This window comes from Saimiri boliviensis, chromosome 14, assembly GCF_048565385.1.
Source record: "Saimiri boliviensis isolate mSaiBol1 chromosome 14, mSaiBol1.pri, whole genome shotgun sequence".
In the NCBI taxonomy this organism is placed as follows: Eukaryota; Metazoa; Chordata; class Mammalia; order Primates; family Cebidae; genus Saimiri; species Saimiri boliviensis.
In genome coordinates this window covers 4,500,352-4,523,591 of record NC_133462.1, presented here as the reverse complement: position 1 = coordinate 4,523,591, position 23,240 = coordinate 4,500,352, and the positions used below count along the sequence as shown (strand labels likewise).

Below are 23,240 nucleotides of genomic sequence, written 5' to 3'. Positions count from 1 at the left end.
TGACAACCCTTAGGGCCAACGAAGATAAAGGGGTGGACTTTCTTGCCCAGCTCCTCCCCCTTGGCCCAGTGGCTGTTTTGATTGGCAGATAACTTCGGCTCGGCCCCCGCTTTGAAGGCACCTGTCTGTCTCCCAGTAGGTACACGGCCCCTAACGCCCACACTCCATGCCTTCCTCCGCTTTCCCCACCCACCTCCAGGACCAACCAATGACTTCAAGGCAGAATATGGCCCCGCAACCAATTAAAAAGAGCTCTAAACTTGACGGACGACTTCCCGCCCCTGGACTGTCCTAGCTCCTCCCCCGGACCAATTGTTTTAAGAGAGGGGGGCGGATACATCCAATTAGCACGACACAGGTTTCTTGATTGACGCTCGGGTCCTCGCGCTGGCGTGTTGTGCCCCGAGGCGGGAGGAGGAGGAGGAGCCGGGAGGAAAAACTGAGCCAATCCTAGCAGGCTGCGCGGGAGGCCAATCGAACGCCGCGCCTTGGAGTGATTACCCAATCCGCGAAAGGGGGCAGGGCGCATCCCTACCAGGAACCAATAGAACGCCCCCAAAGGTCAGGAGCGACGTTCAGCGGGAGCAATGACAGGCCTATATTCGGGGCTCGGGGGCGGGTCGGCGCCAGAGACTAGAAGAGAGGAGGGGAGGCTTCCTCCGCCGCCGCCATCTTGGACCGGGCCCGGTCAGCTTCCGCGGAGCCATCGGCAGACGCCGCGGCGTCCCTTGAGCCCCGACCCCCGTCGTCAGAACAACCCCGGGCCCACTCCCCCAATCCCACTTCCGCTTCGCGCCGCTATCGCGATAGCGCCCGGGCCCGGGGCGCGAGAAAAAGGCGGCGGGCGCTCGCCTCCCCCGCCTGTCGCGATACGCTCCTCAGCGGCGGCGCCAGCTCCTGTGGTGAGAGCGTCAGGCTCGACTGGGCCGGACCCCTTCCCCTCCTCCCTCCCGGCACCACCGGCCACCCTCCTTGCCGCCTCCCGCCCTGGCGACACCGCCGTCTGTCGCGACATGGTCTCTCCTCGCCCGCCCCCTGCCGCCGCCTCTGCAGCGCGGGGTTCCCCGCGGGGGGCGGCTCCCTCCCTCTCGCCCTCCCGCTCTTCCGCCTCCTTCAAGCCCTTCACCGCCGCCCGGGGGTCTTTCCGCGACCCGGACCCCGGGCCCCGCCCGCCGCCGCCTCCCCGCGTGGCATCGCGTCGGGCCCCCCGGTGGGGGTGTGAGGGTGCGAAGCCTCCCGGGCGCGAGGTGCCCGCCCCTCTCCGCGTCGGTATTGGCTCCTGGCTGGAAGGATGGAGGCGCCCCTGGTCCCAGGTGCCCGCCCTCTCGGGCTCAGGTGCCTGCCCCCCTCGGCCTCGGTCCTTCGCGTTGGGGCAGTCTCCGCGCCGGGGCTTCTCTTCTCCCTCGACGGTAGCGTGGGGGGTGCTAGCCCCCCGGGACGAGGACCCCCCTGGGTGGCGGGGGGGTCCCCCTTCCCGGGGCCGAGGCGGCCCTCTGCACCCCTCTTCACTGCTCCCCGGAGCGCAGCTTCCCCTGGGTCTCAGGTTCCAGCCGCCCCTCCGTATCGGATGGGGGCGTCTTCCTAGAGGAGTGGAGGAGAAACTCCTCGTTAGTTGGAGCCTCAGCCGAAGTTTCCACCTGTGTAGTCTCAGCAGTTCCCTCCCTCAGCGAGAAGTGCCCTGGGTGGCTCAAGCCTCCCCGTCCCGCAGCACCGGGCGCTTGCCTTTCTGGGGAGTCTGGCTCTCCTCGCACTGGGTTCCAGGACCGTCCTCAGCGTGGCCCACGGCTGGCCTCAGCTCTCACACTGGACTGTGGTGTCTGCCTCAGGCTTTGCATCCTGACTCTCTGGCTTTCTGGGTGTGGGCCTCTCCCCGTGAGGTCAGGGCCACTGTGGTCCTGGTGCTGGGGGCTGCTGGGCTCCCCCAGCGCTCGGGCGCCTGGTGAAGGACACGAAGCCCCCACACTTTCCACGTTAAGTGGGCTCCCACTGCGGGCAGCGCTAGCGCTTCTTTCGAGGCAGCCCCTGCTTCTCAGTGTAGCGTGGTCACCCTCTCACCCCGGGGTGAGCTCTCTTGGACTTTTGCTGAGGGCTTTTGGTGTCTTCCCTCACTCCCTTTGCCCCTGCCTGGGTACGAGGCTTTTTCCCCCTTCACGCTAGTCTCCTCCTTTGGCGTGTCATCACTCCAGGGGCCAGGAGGCCCACTGCCCTTGCTGTTGGCATCAGCTTCCCCACTGGGGGTTTGCTGTCTTCCCGTCCACCCTCACACTGGATGTCAGCAGTTGGAGAACAAGGGTTGCGCCTCCCCACCCCCATGCTGGTACCCCATGGGAGTAAGAAGCTTCCTAGACCCGGGTTCTGGTTCTTGTACTGGGAGGTGGGGGGTGCTTCCCTCTGGGGCTGTGCCTTCTCTTCAGGGTAAGAACCCTTTCTTGGTGTTGCCTGCCCCAGGGAGAAGGTTCTTGCTATCCTTGGTATTGGTACAGCTGCTCTCTTGGATTTGAGATGCCCACGCCTCTGTGTGTGTCCCCACCATAAGGCTGAGGACTCCTCTTGGATGCAGGTGCCCCTGGCTAATGCTTCTAACCCCTCCTCTTGATTTCTTACTGTGTGGCGTAAGGAAGAAGTTCCTGGCCGTGTGATGTCAGATGCCTGAGCCTCAAGTTGGAGACTCCACTGTAGTCCCCGTCCCTGGGAACAGAGACTCCTCTGGTGTGGCCTTTCAAGGTGGGGGTTTTCAGCTCCCCATTCTATGCATGGGCTTCTCAGTGGAGATGAGAGCCTCTGCCCCAGAACCTCACATATCCTCCTTCCAGAGTCTCAGAGCCTCTGTGGCCACATCAGTAGCCACCTGGGTTAAGGATCACCCTTCATCACTTCCTGGAGCTCCTTGCTGCAGAGGCGAAAGCTCTTCCAGATCAAAGGCGCCTCATGACAAAGACCACATTGTGGGCACATGGTGTCCCCAAGATTAAGGACCGTCCGGTTAGCTCCTCAGGACGGAGCCTCCTGCCCCTCCCTCCCTCCTCAAGTGTTTGTGTGGTGGTATCATCTTCCCTGAGGTGAAGTTTGAGGGTCTTCTTTACTGGTTTTGGCCCCCGTTTTAGCGTGTTGGCTCCTGTGGGTCTGGTGTCCTCCTCACCTGACCCCTTAGCCTGGGTCCCTTCCCTGTGGGGATGAGTGTTCCTTTTGAGTAAGTCTCCTCCTGGGCCAAGGTTCACAGACTCCTCAGTGCTACTGGAGAGCCCTTGCCGCCAGAGCACAAGCTCTTCTGCGCCCAAGAGTGAACCCGCAATTGTTAGCTTCCTTGGAGGATCTTGGTGGATGCCCCCCGACTACAGCAAATGGGGCTCTTTCTTCTCTGGTGGCATCTCTGCTTCAAGACTGAAGCTCCAGCTTCTCTCTGGTCCTTTTTAGGGGGAACCAGAGGTACAGACACCCTCACACTACAGGGATTTTCTTAGTGGGGAAGGTGTTGTCTCCACTGTGGCTAAGGCTCCAGCCTCTCTAGGGGACAAGTACCCTGGGCCTTGGACACTTGCCCCTTCTTTGTGGAGGAGCTGCCTCCCCACTGGGTCTCAGCTGTTGCTTTGATGTCACATTGTTCTGTCTGAAGCATCACTTCTGGGCTAGGGCTCTTGTTCCCCTCCACCTGGCTGCTGGCACCGTCACGACTTCTCTTGCTGCCACGGTCTCCTCTCTGGGGGGTATTATTTCTCTCCACTAGGGGACCAGTCTTTTCCATGAGAAGATGCAGGGAGGGTGTCACCTCCCTAAGATGTTAATAGCCTTGTTTGGGGGTGTAGCCCATGAGACCTCTTCTTTCTCGAGGGCAGGAAGCGCCTGCCCATGCCCCTCTGTTGAGTTCCTGGGATGGAAAGAGGGGGTGTAAGCTCTGGTTCCACTTTCTTGTTCCCCCCATGCAGTAAGAGGCTTTTCTGTGTCGGGGTGTTGGACTTTGGTGAGGATCCCTGCACACCTCAGGGTTGGTGTCCAGGCCCTGGCCTCATATAAGCTCCCTAGATCAAAGGGACTTGACCTCCTCAGTCTGAGACCCCTCTGGGCACTTTCTCCTGGGTCTTTTCGTTGGTAGTGTTGCCTTAGATTCCCCTTGTATGGCATGTTGGCTAACTCTAGGTGGGTGGTGCTGCTGTTTTCTTTAAGTCGGGCCTTTCACTGAGGGAGATTGAAGTTTTCTCAAGTGTAAGTTAGCACTCCTACCTTCCAGCACCAGAACCGGTCCCTGCGGGGTTGGGAGAAACCTCAGCAGGGCTGGTGAAGGTCCCAGTCCTGTCCTTTATGGGCTGCTTGTTCTAAAGCACACTTGTCCAGAGGGTTGCTGCTAGGCACAGGTGGTGATTAGTAACTAGTTAAAGATGAAAGATTCGGTTTCTCCATTACACTTGCTACATTTCAGATGCTTAGTGGCCTACAGATAGTGCACATGGACAGTGTTTCCAGCATTGCAGAGTTGTGCTGCACAGCAGTGTTGGCCAGATGCTCCCTTCCGGTGGGTGAGGACCCTCTTGGTGTGACTCTTCTCTGTATTGAGGCTCTTATTCCTCAGGATTGGGCTGCTTCTGCCTTTACATTAAGTGACTACTCCAGGGTACCCTTGCCCTGCACAAGTAGAATGGGCGCAGCCCCTGGATCTCAGGGAGCTAGGCCTTTCATGACAGGCCCCCTCCTTGGGGGGAAGAGGGGAACCTCCGCTGGCGGCTCAGGTGTCTTCTTAGCATAAGCCTCTCTCCCCAGGGCTCTTGGGTTCTTGCTGTCAGGCCCTAAGGTGTGCCCTCCCCTAGACTAGAAGCTCCTTGTAACTCCCTTTTGACCTCAGTCTCCTCTGGGTTCTATGTAACTTCCTTTAGAATAAAGATGCTTCTCTCTTTAAGTTTTGGGCTCCTGCCGTGATAGTGTCCGTTTTCCTGAGTCTAAATTAACCAATCCACTTGATATGGGATTACTTTGTGTGTGCAGATCGGCTCCCTCAGAGCTGCGGTACTTTTTCACCCTCTTATCTTAGTCAGATTTCTATCTTCTTTCAGGTCTCTCTTGGGTACTGCCTTCTGCCCCCAAATCTCTAACCCTTCTTGGTATCAGCTTCTTTGGGTTAGGAGTGTTATTTTCTTTTGGCCTAAGGATTCTGTTCTGTAATAAATTTCTTGGTGGTTTAAGTCACTTCTCCTTGGCATTCAGCGCTATCTATATGAGTGGGTTCAGATCTTCACAGTTTTAGGCACCTTTGGTCTTCGCTGTTTTCCCCCACCCCCAATCTTCCTTCCCTTACCTACAGCTTACAGACACACACACTCCGTTCCCTGTGAGCTGCCAGTTTCATTTGTCTCCTGACTTGTCTGAGGGGCGACCTCTCCTAGCCACCTCTGTACCCAGCCCCTCCGAGTAGGACATGTGATCTCCAGGGCTAATGCCTTCATCCCATGTGTCCTGTGTGCAGCATGACTTTGTCCTGCTCTGAAAAATCCTTTTGAGTGTAATCTGGGGAGAAGGCGCCCCATGCTCTAGGAATTTTCCACTTCCTGGGTCAGAGGCACACAAAAAAGTGTGTATCTTTTCTTGTTTCAACAAACTTCTAGGGTCTCTTGTTGGCCAGACACTATGCTGGGCAGTCATGTGAGCATCAGGAGAACTGGGGCTGTTCTCTGTCAGATAGCGGATGTTTCTTCTCTTTACCATTCCCACCCACCTCACTGTGCTGACTAAGGTCCATGGCTCTGGGTTTGAACCAGCCAGGGAATACATGTTAATTCCTCTCCAATCTCTCCTAGCAGCGTCCGTCTCCAAGAGAGTATGAAGACAGTGCGTCTGTAGGACAGGGAAGATGGCGGACAAGCGCAAACTCCAAGGTACTAGACTGACTTCCCACTGCACCTGTAGCCACGTGTTCCCGCTTCTGAGGACTGCTCTCTAAATCCTGCTGCCTGGGCAGGATTCTCACAGCCTTCTTCCTCCCTGGCCAGGTGAGATTGATCGCTGCCTCAAGAAGGTGTCCGAGGGCGTGGAGCAGTTTGAAGATATTTGGCAGAAGGTACAGGGGCCAAGGCCCTAATAATCTGGGTCTTCAGAGAGGAGGGCACAGGAAAAAGGCTCAGGATCTCTAGATGTTGACCAGGGAGAGAGGGGCTACATACTCAGGTGCTGAGGACCTAAGAGAATCAGTTCTAAGATGGATTGGGGATAGAGGTGTGGGGGTCTTTGAGTCCCTAGCAAAAGGAAGAATCACTGGAGTGGGTACTGGGGCGTCCCCTCCCACGCTGACTTCTGAATTCTCTCCGTCCCTCAGCTCCATAATGCAGCCAACGCGAACCAGAAAGAAAAGTATGAGGCTGACCTAAAGAAGGAGATTAAGAAGCTACAAGTGAGGGGGCTGGGGGCCTGGACACCTGTGTCCTGAGGGTAGAGGGAACTGGGAGAGTGGACTGCTGGGTCCCAGGGAGAAGGAGCTGTGGGCCCCAATTCCCAGGTACTGGGGTCTGACTTTGTTTCTTTTCCCATCTGCAGCGGCTGAGGGACCAGATCAAGACATGGGTAGCATCCAACGAGATCAAGGACAAGAGGCAGCTTATAGACAACCGCAAGCTCATTGAGACGGTAGGAGCCCAGATCCTGAGTCCCAGAGCGGGGGGGAGGTCACCTGATTCTTGAGATCCCAAGGGGTGGAGGCAGAGTGGCCAGACTCCAGAGGTTCCAAGAGAAGCAAGGTTTCTGCACCTAAGGGAAGGGAAGAGGCAGCAGACTCAGAGCTCAGAAAGTAGGGTCATGAGGCTCAGGGCTGAGTGTCTGCTGGCCCTTAGTCAGCTCCTTTCCCACCTTCGAGAGCCCCCCTGCCAACTGCACTCTCTACAGCAAATGGAACGGTTCAAAGTTGTGGAACGAGAGACCAAAACCAAAGCTTACAGCAAGGAGGGCCTGGGCCTGGCCCAGAAGGTAGACCCTGCCCAGAAGGAGAAGGAAGAGGTTGGCCAGTGGCTCACGGTGAGTTGGGGTAGAGAAGAGGAGGTGAACTCTGAGGATCCTAAGCCCTGGGCATACATGGGAACCCTGGCTGATGGCCTTCCTCTTCTTCCTCCCCTAGAATACCATTGACACGCTCAACATGCAGGTGGACCAGTTTGAGAGTGAAGTGGAGTCACTGTCAGTACAGACACGCAAGAAGAAGGGCGACAAGGATGTGAGTGAGGGAGACCCGGCACCTTCGGGAAGGGGATGGGGACGGGGATGGGCAGGCCAGCAGGAAGTGCCAGTCATTTAGTCTCCTGGGAGTTGAATCCTGGATTCCTAAGGTGGACAGGGGCCAGCAGCTGGGATTAGGGATTTGAGAGACTCGATTGGGAGGGCTTAGCAGCTGCCTGGTTGGGGCAGGGAGGAGGCCAGACCGCATTTCAAGGTCCCCTGGGTGTCTAGGTAGACAGCAGGGCCTTGGTGAAGAGGAGCGGTTTGGGGGAAGGTGAATGCAGGTTGAGCTTGGGCCCCAGAGTAAGTGTGAGACCTGAAGGACACCCATGGGAGGAGGCTTCATGGCACCCAGAGGGCCTTGGTCCCGGGGAGAGCACAGTTAGAGACAAGGCAGAATATGGAGAAAGCCGAGAACCAGGCCTGAAGGAAGAGAGGAGTCTGGGACAAAGCTGGATGCTGAGGTCCCAGGTTCTAGAATCCAGGATTGTGGGGTGTGAGTTCAGAGGGATACAAACTGTAGAGACTTGTTGAAACCAGAAAGACAAGGAGTGGAGAGCCAGGTCCTTGGGGAAGCTAGGGTGGGAGAGGGTCAGGAAGTGGATGATGACAGGGTTCGGTGTCAGACTCTGAGGGGTTTGGGAACCATGGGCTTGGAGGGGAGTTGTTGGGTCCTTCAACAGAGCAGGTATTTGGAACCGAGGCTAAGTTGTTAAATCGTAGAGTCTTTGAGGGGAGGGCGGGAGCGAGGCTTAGGAATCTGGGCTCCCTTGGGGATACATGGATAGGGTTGGGAGGCCTTGTGATGACAGAATCATCATCATTCTAAACAAGCTCCGCACGAATGGCGGTTATCATTATTATGCTGGAGCAAGCCGAGGGTGGGGGGCATGCCAGAGGTAGTCACAGCCGGTGGGTGTGTGCAGTTGAGAAATCTGGGCCGTCAGGTGAGGTGCAGGTGGAGGCCAAGTCATGGGATGGCACAGGGACCTCTGGGTCGTTTAGAGGTTTACAAGGACTCGGAGCCAGAAATGTCTGGGGAGAGGAAGGAGCAGTGGGATCCCAAGATGTCAGAAGGCTGAGATAACCTCCCACAGGGGTCAGAGGGTGGGTGGACCTCATACTGGCCCACCCCAGAAGGGGCTGGAATGGAGGCTTTGGGTCTCCACAGGGGTCAGGGACTGAGGACAGGTTCTGTGGGGGCAGGAGGGGCCGAGCAGGTGCTCTGCAGCCCCTGAGCCTGGCCCTGGGCTCGCCAGCAGAAGCAGGACCGGATCGAGGGCTTGAAGCGGCACATCGAGAAGCACCGCTACCACGTGCGCATGCTGGAGACCATCCTGCGCATGCTGGACAACGATTCCATCCTCGTCGACGCCATCCGCAAGATCAAGGACGACGTTGAGTACTACGTCGACTCATCCCAGGACCCCGACTTCGAGGAGAACGAGTTTCTCTACGATGACCTGGACCTCGAGGACATTCGTGAGGCTCTGGGGCTGATGGTGGCACAGGAAGTGAGGGCCCAGAGCAGGCTGTGAGCCAACTAAGCAGGCCCTCCTTCTGCCCCCACAGCACAGGCGCTGGTCGCCACCTCCCCCCCTAGCCACAGCCACATGGAGGATGAGATCTTCAACCAGTCCAGCAGCACACCCACCTCGACCACCTCCAGCTCTCCCATCCCGCCCAGCCCAGCCAACTGTACCACGGTGAGGCCCCACAGGGCACTAGTACCTCTTGTTTCCAGTAGGGCAGGACTTGAGGAGACAAATCCGGGTTTCTCCGAAGTGGCCAGGGGAGAGTAGTTGAGGAAACACAGATCGAGGTAGCCAGGGTCTAGGCTCTTGGAGCACACGCTAAGGTCCTATATCTGGGTCCCTCAAGGACAGAAAGAGTAATAGGGTCCATCCTGGGCCAGTTGAAGTCCTGGATGTGGGAGGCGGCAGGGGCCAGTGCTGGGGCTGCCTGAGGAGGCTGGGTAGCTTGGCCACCTTGGGCAGGGATCCAGGGGTGGGATTCCCTGTGGAGAGCAGGTTCCCAGATCCTTGGGAGGCGGGTGGCTCAGTGCTGGCTCCCGGAGAACAACATTGGAGAGCCTGAATTTAGGTGGTTTCTCCACGCAGATCAGGGACAGCCATTTGACCAGCTCTGGGGCTGCAATGGCAATCAACTGGGCCAGGTCCCCGGGACACTGAGAGATGAGTGTTTCTCTGTCAGACCCCCAGAGGTCATACAGGTTTTCTATTCCACCTTCCCTACCTCAGGAAAACTCTGAAGATGACAAGAAGAGGGGACGTTCCACAGATAGTGAAGTCAGCCAGGTGGGTGTGAGCCTGGAATTGACGGGCGTGCCATTCACTTATTTGTTGGTTCCCAAAGGCATATTGAGGCCCGAGTGCTGGCCCTGGGCTCGGCTGGTGGACACAGATGGGTCAGAAAGCAGTGCTGCCCTGAGGGCAGGTGGGCAGGCAAGTAGACAGGTGACTGGTGCCGTGGAGTGGCACAGGCCACCTCCAGCCCGGCCAGGCAGATGCTGGAGATGGTGCTGCAGAGGGCCCTGGGTTTCAGAGTCAGGTGAATTTGCCCGGCAGGGAGAGGCAGTAGCAGTAACACAGGCAGGTTGTGACAGAAAGCTTGGAAGTGTGGAGAGATGAGGCCAGTCAGGTCTGTGGGGCCAGGGGCCCAACTACGACCACAGGGACTGGAATTGTCAGGCTGAGGGGCTCAGGTTTTGTGGACCTGAGCGGCCTCCACTGCCAAACAAGCTTGGGAAGTGATGGGGCCTCGGTGGTGCGAGTAACACATACTGCGTGTTTCTGAGAGAAGACAGTGGTGTGCAGCACTTCTCCACCTCCCCTAACATCTCCCAGGACAGCAGCACACTTCAGAAAACGCTGCTACAGAAGAGAAGAATGTTAGGCAGGAGCAGCCGGGGCCTGAGGCCCCTCTGTGGGCTGATGGGATGGATGGTTCCAAGGGGACACCCTGAGGAGGCTGGTGTGGAGACTAAGGGGACCTGCAGGTAGTGGGGAAGGTGGGCAGCAGGGCCAGGTGGTGATGAAGAGAGACGCTGAGGTAGGGACTCCAGGTGCCAGGCTGGGCTCTGCCACCTTCCCAGGCCCCCACCGCCAAGCAGTGATCGTAGGAGAGACGTGGGTAGTCAGTCCTGCTGGGTGCCTGGTAAGCGCAAGGTGCCCGTCGGGTGGGTGGAAAGAAGCCAGGAGGCGGTTAGGTTCAGCAGCCTAAGTTGCTGTTGGCAGCATGCCTGTGGTGGAGATGCCAGGAGCACGTTTACCCTCCCACCACTTTCGGGAGCGCTGGTAATTTACGGCCCTGTGAGTAGTTTCTGTGACCCTTCCAGTGACATTCAGAATTACTATCCAATTTCCAGCTGTTTTTCCTTCTACTCTTAGACATTAGGCTGCTCCAGCTAATCACATATTGAGGACACTTAGGTGTTCCTCACTAGTCCCCTGGCTTCCGACAGATGGATCTTCTCTGGCTGACAACCTAAGTTGTGTGTCAGATCCCTGTGGGGGCGTTCGTGGGGCGGTGTCCAGGCAGGACTTGGGAAGCTGGGCAGGCTGGAAATTAGTGTGAGCGTTTTAAGCATGAAGGTGATGCAAGCCATGAGGGTGAGTAAAGTCACCCAAGTTCCCAGGAGGGCGGACGCTGTTGGGGGCAGCGAGGCCAGAAAGGAGGCTGCTAGGCCAAAAGTGGACCGGAGGTGGGGGTGGTGAGGGGGACCATAGGGCCCCCTGCGTCCTGACCCTCTGCTCTCTCCCACCCGCAGTCTCCAGCCAAAAACGGCTCCAAGCCTGTCCACAGCAACCAGCACCCTCAGTCCCCAGCTGTGCCACCCACCTACTCCTCTGGCCCCCCGCCCACTGCCTCTGCCTTGAGCGCCACCCCTGGCAACAATGGGGCCCCTGCCCCAGCAGCACCCCCAAGTGCCCTGGGCCCCAAGGCCAGTCCAGCTCCCAGCCACAACTCGGGCACCCCTGCCCCTTATGCCCAGGCTGTGGCCCCACCAGCTCCCAGTGGGCCCAGCACCACCCAGCCCCGGCCCCCCAGCGTCCAGCCCAGTGGAGGCGGTGGAGGTGGCGGCGGAGGCGGAGGGAGCAGCAGCAATAGTAACAGCAGTGCCGGTGGAGGGGCTGGCAAGCAGAATGGCGCCACCAGTGAGTGGGGAATCATCGGGGTGGGGGGCGCGGGCGGGGCTGGGCAGCAGCCGGCAGCCCTTTCCATTCGCTCTTTGTTCCCAGGTTACAGCTCAGTTGTAGCAGACAGCCCAGCAGAGGTGGCTTTGAGCAGCAGTGGGGGCAACAATGCCAACAGCCAGGCCCTGGGCCCTGCTTCCGGCCCTCACAACCCACCTCCCAGCACCTCGTGAGTGTCTTGGCCGTCGGCAGGGTTGGGGTGGCAGCCTTTTGGCAAAGAGAGGCACTGGTGCCTCGCCCCCACCTCGATGGGTTCTGGGCCCCCCACCCTTGATCCTGGGAACGTCCCGTGAGTGCTGTCCTCCACCTCCATCAGGTGTTGTGCCCCCACTTCTTTCCAGAAAGGAAACTATCAGCCTCTCTGCTTTGCCCTTCATAACGTTCTAAAATATGTTCTCATCTAAGTGGAAGTTGTCTCAAGAGCCCCACACCCTTTCTTCCCCATTTCTGTTACCCACCCGAGGCTACTTGACTGCCACAGGAGGTCACTGTTCCACTTTTCACATTGAATTGTCCCGCAGTCCTCATTCCTCTGTAGCTACTCCTCCAAATCTTAGCTCAGACGGTTCCACTGGATCTCCCTGTTTCCCGAAGAATGACCCAAGAAAGCGCTTAATTCACAATGTGCACAAAGGAAAGGCCTTCCTGGCCCCCTTGCCCAAGCCCCAGCTGGCCTGCCCAAGTCAGCCTGTGTAGCCTGGTGGAGCACCCAAGAATCCTCCCCCCCATCCCCAAAGCTCTGCTCTACTGATGAGAAACTGTTCCAAAAATTGGGCTCTGCCTTCGTTTGCCCAGAGAGCCACTTCTTTCTCCCATCTGTCTGCCCCCAGCCCCCTCAGATCCCTTCTGATTGGTGCAGGCTCCCCTCTCTCCAGCCAGGCCGCTCTGCCCCTCCCACCCTCAGGAGCCTCCTCTGAGCCCCTCTCCTCCATGCTCTCTCTCCAGGAAGGAACCCAGTGCGGCAGCCCCGACAGGGGCTGGGGGCGTGGCCCCAGGCTCAGGGAACAACTCGGGGGGACCCAGCCTCCTGGTGCCACTGCCTGTGAATCCTCCCAGCTCCCCAACGCCTAGCTTCAGTGATGCCAAGGCAGCTGGTGCCCTACTCAATGGGCCTCCGCAGTTCAGCACCACCCCGGAAATCAAGGTGGGCTCCTCAGATACCCCCTGAGCCTCTGTATCCTGACTGCTGTCTGCACTCCAGACATTTCTGTCCCTTTCCTCCAGGTCTCTAGCTGCACACCCTCCCCGCCTTTCTGGATTTCGCTCTCCGGCTTTCTGTCCCCTTCCACTCTTGCTCTTTCTCCAGGTCTTTCTGTACCACGTTCCCCCGACCACGGTCTCTGGGAGCGCTCTCACTCCCCTCTTGCTCCCTCTGAAGCCGTTTCTCTGGGTCTCTTCCTTTCTCTTGGTTGTACTTGTTGCTTGCTCTCTCTGGGTTTCATCTTCATCTCCCCCAGGCCCTCAGCTTGTGTCCCCGTTTGTCTTTACAAAGCATACCAGTCTTTCTACTTCACATGACCCCTTACCTAGCTCAGTACCCTCCTTTTCCTAGCCAAGAAACTGTTTCAGTCAAGGTAGCACTTGCTGAAGTCCACCCGGGGCCAAACTTGGTGTTGGGTGAATGCAGCCTGCTTCCTCCCTTTAGGAAGCTTCCCTGCTGGGGTGGCTGCAGGGGAGGTTGCTGTGGGTCCCCTGAAGGACATGTGACCTGACCTGGGAGCGGCCAGGAAGGCTCTGTGAGGGGGTGGTTTCAGCTGAAACCTGCAGCAGCCAGGGGTCTAACAGCTGCAGGAAGGGCTTCAGGAGGAGTGCGTGCGTGCGTGCTGCGGCGGCTGGACAGGATGCAGCAGAGAGGAGCAGGTATCCACGCTGCAGGAGGCAGTGCCGCCGGCTGTGGGGCTGAGTGCAGGAGGACAGGAGTGGAGGTTCCTGATCGTGGAGGGTCAGGAGCTGGGGCTTGGCTTGTGAGCCAGGATACTGTAGCGTAGCTTCCACCGGGAGGCAGTGCACCCCAGGCGGGCCAGGTGCAAGTCTTGGCATTGTCTTTTCTGTGCTTGCCTTCATCTGGGAAATGGCAGTAATCACGATGATATCTACCATACAGGATTATTTGGAAGAGTAATTTATCATGGTAAAGCTCTTGGAACAGTTTTTGGCCCAATAGAAGCATTCCTTTTTTTTTTTTTTTTTTTTTTTTTTTGAGCCAGTCTTGCTCTGTTACCCAGGCTGGAGTGCAGTGGTTCGATCTCAGTTCACTGCAGTCTCCACCTCCTGGGTTCAAGTGATTCTCCTGCCTCAGCCTCCCAAGTAGCTGGGATTACAGGTGCCCAGCACCCCACCTGGCTGATTTTTGTATTTTTAGAAGAGATGGGGTTTTGCCATGTTAGGCAGGCAGGGCTTGAACTCCTGACTTCAGGTGATCCACGCACCTCGGCATCCCAAAGTACTGGCATGAGGCACTGCGCCCAGCCCAAATTTTAGAAGTACTGTGGACAGGAAACTTATACTGTGTGCACTTTGGTAGAAAAAGGGAAACAGTAAGCTTTGAGATTTTCAAAAGGGGTTCATACCTTTTGACACCACCAGCAGCGAAAATGAATCACTGCGGTGGGTGGTCAGGAACTATATGGCAAGGTTTGAAGTCAAGAAGGAAAAACATGACTTCATTGGAAAGGTCCCTGGGGCTGAGGACAGGATAGAGGGAGGGTGGTCTGGGCGGAAGAGGACAGGCCCGGGCTGTGTGGGGCATGGTGGCATGACAGGTTAGAAGCAGGACGGATAAGCCTTGGTGACTAAAGCGTTGTGGAGAGGATAGCACAGGGCTGGGGTTAGGGACAGCTGTCTATGACCTGAGTAGATGGAGGAACCAGGTCTGACTTTGGAGAACAGAAGCCTGCTGTAGCCTTTGTAATAGGAAAGGAGGCTGTGGCGGTAGGGCTGGAGGCCCAGCCTACCTGTTACCAGGAAGAAGACCGAATCCTAACAGGGCTGGGCCTGCCCCCACCCCAGTCACCCCATGCCAGTCAGAGGCAGACAGCTGAGCATGTAGTCCTCCTGCCTCCTTTGAGACAGGCGGGGGCTCTCCCAGCGTGTAGGCGTCCCTAGTGAAGGAGCATGTACTGTTGGCTCATCCTTGGACAGAAATGGTAGCGCACCGTACATGTTCTGCAGGTTGGCATTTTCCTCTGTAGTATGTCACGAACTTGTGTTTTGAAAAAATCTGCACTGTATTCCATGGCGTAGAGTCCCACTTACTAGATACTCATCTGCTGATGAGTGCGTCAGTGGGTTCCCTTGTTTGATGCTTTTACCTTTTATGGTTAGATCATGAGGAGTGGGTCACTGGCCCTCTGTAGCCTCCCAGCAGAGCAGGTTAAGAGCATGTGGGGCCTACGTCAGGCTAAGCTTGCTCCTGCAGCCCAGGTGCTCAGGCCAGGCCTCTGGTTTCCTCCCCAGGCCCCAGAGCAAACTTTGAGCTCCTTGAAGTCCATGGCGGAACGGGCAGCCATCAGCTCTGGCATTGAGGATCCTGTGCCAACGCTGCACCTGACCGAGCGAGGTGAGGGTCCCAGGATGGTGGGGAAGCAGTGGGCCAAAGAGGGGGGACTGGCCCTGACCCATCCTCACCACTGAGGGGGCCCCCTCCCCCGCTTTCCCCACAGACATCATCCTCAGTAGCACATCAGCACCTCCGGCCTCAGCCCAGCCACCCTTGCAGCTGTCAGAGGTCAACATACCGCTGTCACTGGGTGTCTGTCCACTGGGCCCTGTGCCCCTCACCAAGGAGCAGCTCTACCAGCAGGCCATGGAAGAGGCCGCCTGGCACCACATGCCTCATCCCTCTGATTCTGAGCGTATCCGGTGAGGGGCCGCAGGAAAGGGCGTTGGGCTGGGACTCGAGTCTTAGTGAGGAGGCAGGGGATGGATCTGTGAGGCTGTGGATCAAGGGGGCCAGGCCCCTGACTGGGCTCCCCACTGAAGGTCAGCACTGCCCTGGGTCTTTCTGTACCAGCCCCCGCCCGGGAATGCATTTCTGAGCCCTCTTGATGAGGGCAGGACTGGTAGGCAGCTCGCACTGACCTTCCTGATGCTCCCACAGGCAGTACCTCCCCCGGAACCCCTGTCCGACGCCCCCCTACCACCACCAGATGCCACCCCCACACTCGGACACTGTGGAGTTCTACCAGCGCCTGTCAACCGAGACACTCTTCTTCATCTTCTACTATCTGGAGGTACAGCAGGGCCCCCGGGGCAGCCTCGGGCCCCCCGGCTTCGCCGCCACCGCCGCCGTCCCCCCTCGGGCTGGAGGGGTGAGGTGGGTGCCCCACTGCGGCCACTGGGACCGCACCCCCTCCCTATTCCCAGTCCTGGGCCCCCCAGCCTCCTACCTAAATCAGCCTGTCCCTGTTCCTGCTTCCAGCCCAGAGGTGTTAGAACTGCCTGGGTTGAGCGAGGCCAGTCAGCCGCAGCATGCCCCAGACCCACTTCCGGTGGCTCCCTGGCTTACTGGGGCCCCTCCCCAGCCCTGGTCCAGCAGCCTCCGTCTAGGCTAACCCCACTCTGCTCAGCAGCACATTCTCAGGCCTCCCTGGAGCCCACTGGGGAACTGTCCAACCTACTCCCAACCCCAGTGAGTGACCTCCACCCCTCATCCCCACTTCGGAAATGTTCTAAATTGCCTTCTCTCTCAGCTCTCATCACACAATAGTTTTTCTTCCTTCTCAAAGCTTCTCTGAAATTAATTTTCACCTCCTGTCTCATTTTCCTTCTCCTGACCAGCATTGGTATGTTCTGTGCCCCAGATTGTCCAGCTCAACTGTGGTCTGTGGCGGGGGCCGGGGTTCAGCCCTCATGTCCTGCCCTGTCCCCCTGGCTCCCCACTAACTTTGTGGGGCTCCTGATCCCCTTCTCCACCTTTACTTCCCCAGGGCACTAAGGCACAGTACCTGGCAGCCAAGGCCCTCAAGAAGCAGTCGTGGCGATTCCACACCAAGTACATGATGTGGTTCCAGAGACACGAGGAGCCCAAGACCATCACTGATGAGTTTGAGCAGGTGAGGGCCCCGCCCCCTCTCTTCCTACTGCTAGGGTTGGGGTAGAATCCCCAGGCTCCAGGCAGTCCCTGCCAGCCTCTGCTCCCTTGCCTCCACCTTTCAGGTGGTGCAGTCCCTCAGCCTGACCAAGCTCTGCTTCACTCTGGCTGTTTGCTCTGCCTGGAGAACTGCCTTTCCTCCCCCAGTGGGCCGGCCCCTACGCCTCCTGTAGGCCTCAGCCCCAACGGACCTTCCCAGAGCCACCTGGTCCAGCGCCTCTCCTGTGCAGTGCTGGGCACTCACTTGGGTGTGGGATTTTCCCGGCGAGTCTCCCTGCACAGGCTGTGGGTTCTGCTGCCCAGGGACCTTGATGGCCCCTTCCACCACCAGGTCCCAGCACCCAGCACATAGTCAGTAGGGAAGCTATTTTTTTTTTTTTTTTTTTTTTGAGACGGAGTTTTGCTCTTGTTACCCAGGCTGGAGTGCAATGGCGCGATCTCGGCTCACCGCAACCTCCGCCTCCTGGGTTCAGGCAATTCTCCTGCCTCAGCCTCCTGAGTAGCTGGGATTACAGGCATGTGCCACCAGGCCCAGCTTTTTTTTTTTTTTTTTGTATTTTTAGTAGAGACGGGGTTTCACCGTGTTGACCAGGATGGTCTCGATCTCTCGACCTCGTGATCCACCCGCCTCGGCCTCCCAAAGTGCTGGGATTACAGGCTTGAGCCACTGCGCCTGGCTGGGAAGCTATTTTTTTAAATGGTCTTTTCAAGTTCTAAGAATTGGCAATTCATGCTTCTTGCAAATACTCTGAAGCCAGCCTGCCTGGGTTTGAGCCCAGCTCTAGCTGAGTGACTTTGGGCAAGTCACTTGAACCCCTGTATCTTAATTTCCTTATCTGTAAAAACTGGGGGGAAGAGGCCTAATGCAGTTGTTATGAAGATTAAATGAGTTAATAACATGTAAGTAAGTATTGGATGCTGACTGCTACAGAGTAAGTGTCATGAATTTTTTTTTTTCAAATTACTTACAGTTGGTGTGTTCTACAGCGATTTTTTTCCCCACCAAGGACTTCCCTGATGCCAAGCCCCTTCACGGGGATGAATATTGCAAGGTCCTTGTCCTCAGAGAACTCAGTCCCCTCTCCTAGTTCTCCCAGGCTGCTGTTCTTGAAAGCATTTCAGACGTACATTCATTCAGAAGCTAGCTCCTCTCCCATCGTGCCCTCAGACATCATTAACTACCGACCTTCCACCCTCTCCTGGTTTGGCCCAGAACCATCCTCCAAGTTAGTACATTTCAGGGCATCCAGTCATTCAGAAATTCCCACACCTCTGCCACTGCCAATAAAATATCCCTGCAGAGTGCTTAGACTCTGAGCCTGTTCCATTCTTTAGAACAAGGGTGACAGTACCCGCTGCCTCGAGGTCTTTGTGAAGATTAAATGCTAGGCCGTGCATCCTGTACTTGCACGAGAGAGGTGCTCAAAAGCCACAGCCCTCGAGAATACAAAGGCCTTGTACTCACGCCTGGAGCTGGGACCCCACTCTGGCCTCGGTGGAACCTCTCTGCCGTTTCCTCCTTGACGAAGTAGGCATGATGTTTAGAACCCAAGAAGAACCTTGTGAGGGTGGAATGAGGGCACGTGTGTGCAGGGCAGCTGGCCCAGTGCCTGGCACATCCACAGGCCTAAGAACTGTCCCCTTTGTCTGTTGGTCCGGCCCAGATCCCAGACCACCTCTTCGTCCACTCACTGACCGCCTTCTCCCCCGGCCAGGGCACCTACATCTACTTTGACTACGAGAAGTGGGGCCAGCGGAAGAAGGAAGGCTTCACCTTTGAGTACCGCTACCTGGAGGACCGGGACCTCCAGTGACACCGGCCCCTCCCTCTACCCACCCCCTCCCCCGCATGCTGATCCCCCTGCCCAGGTGAGGGCCCTGCCCTGGAAGACTGGAGGGAGGCCCCAGGCCACGGGGCATCCCCCTCTCCCAGGAGGCAGGGAGGGGGCCGGGAGGTTTCTTCTCAGCCCCACCCTGGGGGCCCGGGGGCGAGGGCTGCCCCCTCCTCCCCTCCCCAGTGAGGGACATTTTTTGGTAAACCTATTTTCATTTTGGAAAATATTTATGAATAAATAGTTTTATATGACGGCTGGCAGCAGCGGTCTCTCCTGTACCCCCTCAGGAGTCAGTGAGCAAGGTGAGGGTCCTGCTGGCGGGGACGCCGGGCCAGCTGCGGGTTGAACTGGGAATTGTACCGCCGCCGCCGGTCGTCTGTCTCTTCCTCTTCCTGCTTACCCTCCTGTGGTGCCCGGCCTTGGACCCGGGCCAGCAGGGCCTCCGCTCGAGCCCTCTCGGCTGCTTCCCTCTGAAGACGTTCAGCTCGAAGCTGGTCCAGGGACAGAGGCCTGTAGGGAGAGGACTGAGGTCAGAAAGCTGGTCGCCCCTAGGACGCTGTTCCCCCAAACTCTCCCAGAGGGAGCTGTCACCAGGAACCCTGGCCTGCATCCAGCACACCCCAGCCTTGGCTCTTAGGGCCTGCTGAAGAAGCCACCTGGTGCTGGGACGCCATGGGCACATCTCTGGCCTTCCTTCCTGTGGGCTTTAGTCCTCCCCAGTCTTTAAAATGTGATGCTCCTCCAGATCAAGAAAGCACACTCAGCAGCCCCTGGTGCTCTCTGGGCCTCAGCTTCCCTTTCCGGAGAAAAAAAGATGACAGGCAGCGTACCCTCCCTAGAGCAGCGGTACAGTATCCTGGGGATATAAGCCTGCTTTTACAGTCCAGCCCAGCGGTTCTCAAACTCTTTGGGCTCAGGACCCCCTTTATACTCTTAAAAACTGAGGACCCTGGCCGGGCGCGGTGGCTCAAGCCTGTAATCCCAGCACTTTGGGAGGCCGAGGCGGGTGGATCACAAGGTCAAGAGATCGAGACCATCCTGGTCAACATGGTGAAACCCCGTCTCTACCAAAAATACAAAAAAAATAATTAGCTGGGCATGCTGGCACGTGCCTGTAATCCCAGCTACTCAGGAGGCTGAGGCAGGAGAATTGCCTGAACCCAGGAGGCGGAGGTTGCAGTGAGCTGAGATCGCGCCATTGCACTCCAGCCTGGGTAACAAGAGCGAAACTCCGTCTCAAAAAAAAAAAACTGAGGACCCCAAGAACTTTTGTTTAAATGGGTTCTGTTAATATAACGCAAATCAGAAGTGAAAACTAAGAAAACTTGGACATAAGTATCTGCCTGAGAACGAGTATAAAAGGCAAACAGTATTAGGAAAATAGGCTTGACACCACAGCACGCCCCGGAAAGGGAGTCAGGACCCCTAGGGCTCCCTGGACCACGTGCTGAGAACCGCTGTTCCAACCAGAGCTCCTGCTGTTTGTGCTAGGCTGCTGCCAAGCCCTGAAGATCTGGGTCCTGGCCTGCCAGGGCAGGGTCCTCCTTACCCCTTGGGTCGCCGTTTCTCAGACCCCTCCTTCTTTTCCTTTCTCCTGTGACTGCCTTCATCACTGCTGTGCCGTCTCTTCTTCCCCAGATGCTTCTGCATCTCCCGCAAAGGGTCCAGGCGGCTCTTGATCTTCTCATCTGGGGCTGGGCCAGGTGGGTGGCCCCCTCGCTCTGGTGGGAGCTGGTACCAAGGGGGTTGAGTCTGGGACTCCGCTGCACTTTGGCCCAGATATGTCAGGATGCCCAGAGCTTTCTCTTGTCTCTCCTGAGGGGGTCAGGAAATAAAAAGAGATGGGTTATAATCTTTCAGGGTGTCAGGTTTATCTCCCTGACACAGGTATCTAAGGCCTATCATGAAGCAGCTGTGCCAGGTGCTGGGGAGGGAAGAGACCAGCAGAGGCCAAACTCCTGCCCTGGGGGGACAATGGCAGGGACAGTCACAGAAAGCAGAGGAAGGAGGGGATGGAGTGGAGCAGCGTGAATGTTCAGAGGCAGGAGCTAATCTACCTTTTACAGGAGCTAATCTACCTTTTACACTCGATCTTAGCCAAAAGGTAAGAAGTGATTGACTCACCTTTTTTTTTCATTTTTTTCTGAGATGGAGTCTTGCTCTTGTCACCCAGGCTAGAGTGCTGTGGTATGATCTCAGCTCACTGCGACTTATACCTCCTGGGTTCAAGCAATTCTCCTGCCTCAGCCTCTGGGACTAAAGGCACACGCCACCATGCTCAGCTAATTTTTTTTGTATTTTTAGTAGAGATACCATGTTGACCAGGCTGGTCTTGAACTCCTGACCTCGGGTGATCTGCCCACCTCAACTTCCCAAAATGCTGGGATTATGGGCATGAGCCACCGCCCAGCTAATTTTAGATTTTTTTTTTGAGATGGAGTTTTTGCTCTTGTTACCCAGGCTGGAGTGCAATGGCGCGATCTCGGCTCACCGCAACCTCCACCTCCTGGGTTCAGGTAATTCTCCTGCCTCAGCCTCCTGAGTAGCTGGGACTACAGGCACGCGCCACCATGCCCAGCTAATTTTTTGTGTTTTTAGTAGAGACGGGGTTTCACCATGTTGACCAGGATGGTCTCGATCTCTTGACCGTGTGATCCACCCACCTCGGCCTCCCAAAGTGCTGGGATTACAGGCTTGAGCCACCGCGCCCGGCCCGGATTTAGATTTTAAAAAGCCCATCAGGTTTGAGACCCCTCCAGTTTGGAGACCTGAGGAGTTTGCCTAGCACCTGGGAATCTCGAGCATCTACCTCCAAGCCCTGGGGGCACCCAAATGGCAACAGCCACCACTTCTGAGTGTCATGCTTTGGTATGGTTCTACACTCTGAGTGTTTACTCTTGTTTAGCCTTAGTCACAACCAGTGGCTCAAGTGCCCCTCCCTCCAGTTCCATTCATGTCTCCTCTGATGAAGTGGATAATGCCAGCTTACTTTCTCCTGTCGCTTTTCTTCCTCATGCTCTTTATTGCCTCTAATAAGGCCTTTCCCGTCCTCCAGCAGCTCTCGAAACAGGTCCACCGGGCCAGAACTTGGGGCTCCCACCTCCGCTGCCTCCAGCTGAGGCACTGAGTTCTGATGTCTGGCTTTCTTTCGTAGGAATTCTGTACGGGCCTGGGGAGAAAGTTACAGGCAAGATATTAAAAACCTAGAGGTAATTCAAGAACGTTTAAGTCTGGTGCCCACCACAGGAAACAGCAGTCCAGGATGCTGGGGTTATAAGAAAGGGAGCACTCAGTGCCTACAAGAGGCACCTGTCCTAGCTCAGGCTGAGGGTAGGCAGATAATGCAACACCTGGGTTTTATAAACTGCCTTATCAAGGATGACTGGGAGGAGGTCCCTGGCCTAAAACAAAAGGGTTCCTAACCTCAGATGAAACAATTAAAACAGCCACAAAGGTAAACTGCATTAGGTCAGATGATCTAGATTCCAGGCATGGCTCCAAGTCATTACCCCAAGTCCACTGATGAAACCCCGTCTCGCCTTCAGGAAAACGCGCTCCTACCTCCCTCCCACTGTGGAGGATCAGATTGGCTAAGGAACTGAAAGTTAGGTGTACACCAAACAGATTTAAGGAGCTATACGTAAAGCCCCTGTCTGTGTGTGTGTCTAGCGGGTGGTGCAGGGAAAGGGCTAGCCCGAGGGGGTGGAGCCTTCCCCTCCCTTGAAACCATCTCACTTCGTGCCACGGAGATGACAATGTCTCTTTAAGAAAGAATGGTGCGCCGGGCGCGGCGGCTCACGCCTGCAATCCCAGCACTTTAGGAGGCTGAGGCAGGTGGATCACGAGGTCAACAGATCGAGACCATCCTGGTCAACATGGTGAAACCCCATCTCTGCTAAAAATACAAAAAATTAGCTGGGCATGGTGGCGCGTGCCTGTAATCCCAGCTACTCAGGAGACTGAGGCAGGAGAATTGCCTGAACCCAGGAGGCGGAGGTTGCGGTGAGCCGAGATCGCCCCATTGCACTCCAGCCTGGGTAACGAGAGCGAAACTCCGTCTCAAAAAAAAAAAAAAAAAAAAAAAAAACAACTTATGGGGGATTCTGGAAGTCAGGCGTTCTGCATGTAGTTAGCATACAGTAACTGCACAATAAATAGACTGTGCAAGCAAACTAAAAAGGGATCAGAATTTCCTTTAACTGTCCAAAGAATCATGAATCTAGTAAACATTTATGCTTCTCTTTTGTGCTAGACACTGCTCTAGCCATGTGAAACACATCAGTGGGGGAAAACTAAGACGAGGGAGCAAGGGAGATTTCGTGGAGGTGGGCAGAGTTTGCCGAGCAACGTCTTCAGAAAAGAGATCGGCACCTAGTCAATAATTACATACGGAGCAGACGGCGCCTGCGCAACGCCTCCACTTCCGGCCCCCTATCATGGCGCCTGCGCGCTGGGCCCCGGAGTTCCGCCCGGCCGGCCCCCGGGCTTACCTCTTGCTGAGCCAGCAGCACCCTCCGCTCACGCTCCTTCTCTTCCTCCCGGGCCTGGGCCTCGTCACGCCGCACGCGGGCAACATTGTCCTTGTTCCGGACGTGCCAGCTCTTCTTGGGCAAGATATTCATGGCGTCGTAGCAGTCCACGGACTGGCACGCCCGCCTCTTTACACTTCCGATTGGCGAGAGAATGTCCCCTCCCTCTTGTCCCTACTTCGACCACAGATTGGTTCTGAACTCATTGGTACAGCCCCCTGACCTGTAAACGACAGATGATTGGCTGAGACGCCCTTTATCTCGGCGAACGCCAGGCTTTTGGTGCGTGGTATCCCCTAGCAACCGCTTATCACAAATCTGAGCCAATCGTGAATTGGCCCGCCCCTAATACCAGATTCGGCCGCCGATTGGCCGACAC

The 23,240-nt window shown here is 56.7% G+C and overlaps 2 protein-coding genes across 13 annotated transcripts; one reads left to right on the top strand and one right to left on the bottom strand.

The window, feature by feature from the left end:
* Nucleotides 1–639: 639 nt before the first annotated feature.
* Nucleotides 640–18,583, top strand: CNOT3 (CCR4-NOT transcription complex subunit 3). Of its 11 annotated transcripts, none has more exons than XR_743931.3 (18): nt 640–902; nt 5,787–5,861; nt 5,976–6,043; nt 6,299–6,373; nt 6,517–6,606; nt 6,862–6,990; nt 7,091–7,186; nt 8,451–8,670; nt 8,761–8,894; nt 9,450–9,506; nt 10,979–11,366; nt 11,451–11,574; nt 12,351–12,549; nt 14,862–14,964; nt 15,068–15,266; nt 15,505–15,720; nt 16,334–16,459; nt 18,213–18,329. XR_743931.3 is itself a non-coding variant. In XM_003944073.4 (18 exons), the coding sequence occupies exons 2-18, from the start codon at nt 5,837–5,839 to the stop codon at nt 18,309–18,311; spliced, it is 2,265 nt and encodes a 754-aa protein (XP_003944122.1). In that variant the 5' UTR covers nt 640–902; nt 5,787–5,836; the 3' UTR covers nt 18,312–18,583. The 11 variants fall into 11 exon arrangements, 8 of the variants coding, with proteins under 8 accessions (XP_003944122.1, XP_039322946.1, XP_010330269.1 ...); XR_743930.3 differs by having other exon boundaries at nt 8,448–8,670; XR_012513749.1 differs by lacking the exon at nt 18,213–18,329 and adding an exon at nt 17,469–17,529 and having other exon boundaries at nt 8,448–8,670.
* On the bottom strand, nt 17,431–23,044 carry LENG1 (leukocyte receptor cluster member 1). Of its 2 annotated transcripts, XM_074385987.1 has the most exons (5): nt 22,823–23,044; nt 21,322–21,501; nt 19,882–20,147; nt 18,733–18,842; nt 17,431–18,056 (listed from the first exon to the last, which is right to left on the bottom strand). In XM_074385987.1, exons 1-5 carry the CDS (start codon nt 22,952–22,954, stop codon nt 17,959–17,961), a joined length of 786 nt encoding a protein of 261 aa, XP_074242088.1. In that variant the 5' UTR covers nt 22,955–23,044; the 3' UTR covers nt 17,431–17,958. The 2 variants fall into 2 exon arrangements, with proteins under 2 accessions (XP_074242088.1, XP_003944129.1); XM_003944080.4 differs by lacking the exon at nt 17,431–18,056 and having other exon boundaries at nt 18,623–18,842.
* Nucleotides 23,045–23,240: the final 196 nt, after the last annotated feature.

Coding starts and splice junctions, on each gene's coding strand:
- LENG1 (XM_003944080.4), bottom strand. CDS start 22,954: ATGAATATCTTGCCCAAGAAGAGCTGGCACGTCCGGAACAAGGACAAT. Junction 20,148..21,321: donor AAGAAAAGCGACAGGAGAAA/GTAAGCTGGCAT, acceptor TGACCCCCTCAG/GAGAGACAAGAGAAAGCTCT. Junction 18,843..19,881: donor GAGAAACGGCGACCCAAGGG/GTAAGGAGGACC, acceptor CTCTCCCTACAG/GCCTCTGTCCCTGGACCAGC.
- CNOT3 (XM_010331965.3), top strand. CDS start 5,837: ATGGCGGACAAGCGCAAACTCCAAG. Junction 6,607..6,861: donor ACCGCAAGCTCATTGAGACG/GTAGGAGCCCAG, acceptor CACTCTCTACAG/CAAATGGAACGGTTCAAAGT. Junction 11,575..12,350: donor AACCCACCTCCCAGCACCTC/GTGAGTGTCTTG, acceptor CTCTCTCTCCAG/GAAGGAACCCAGTGCGGCAG.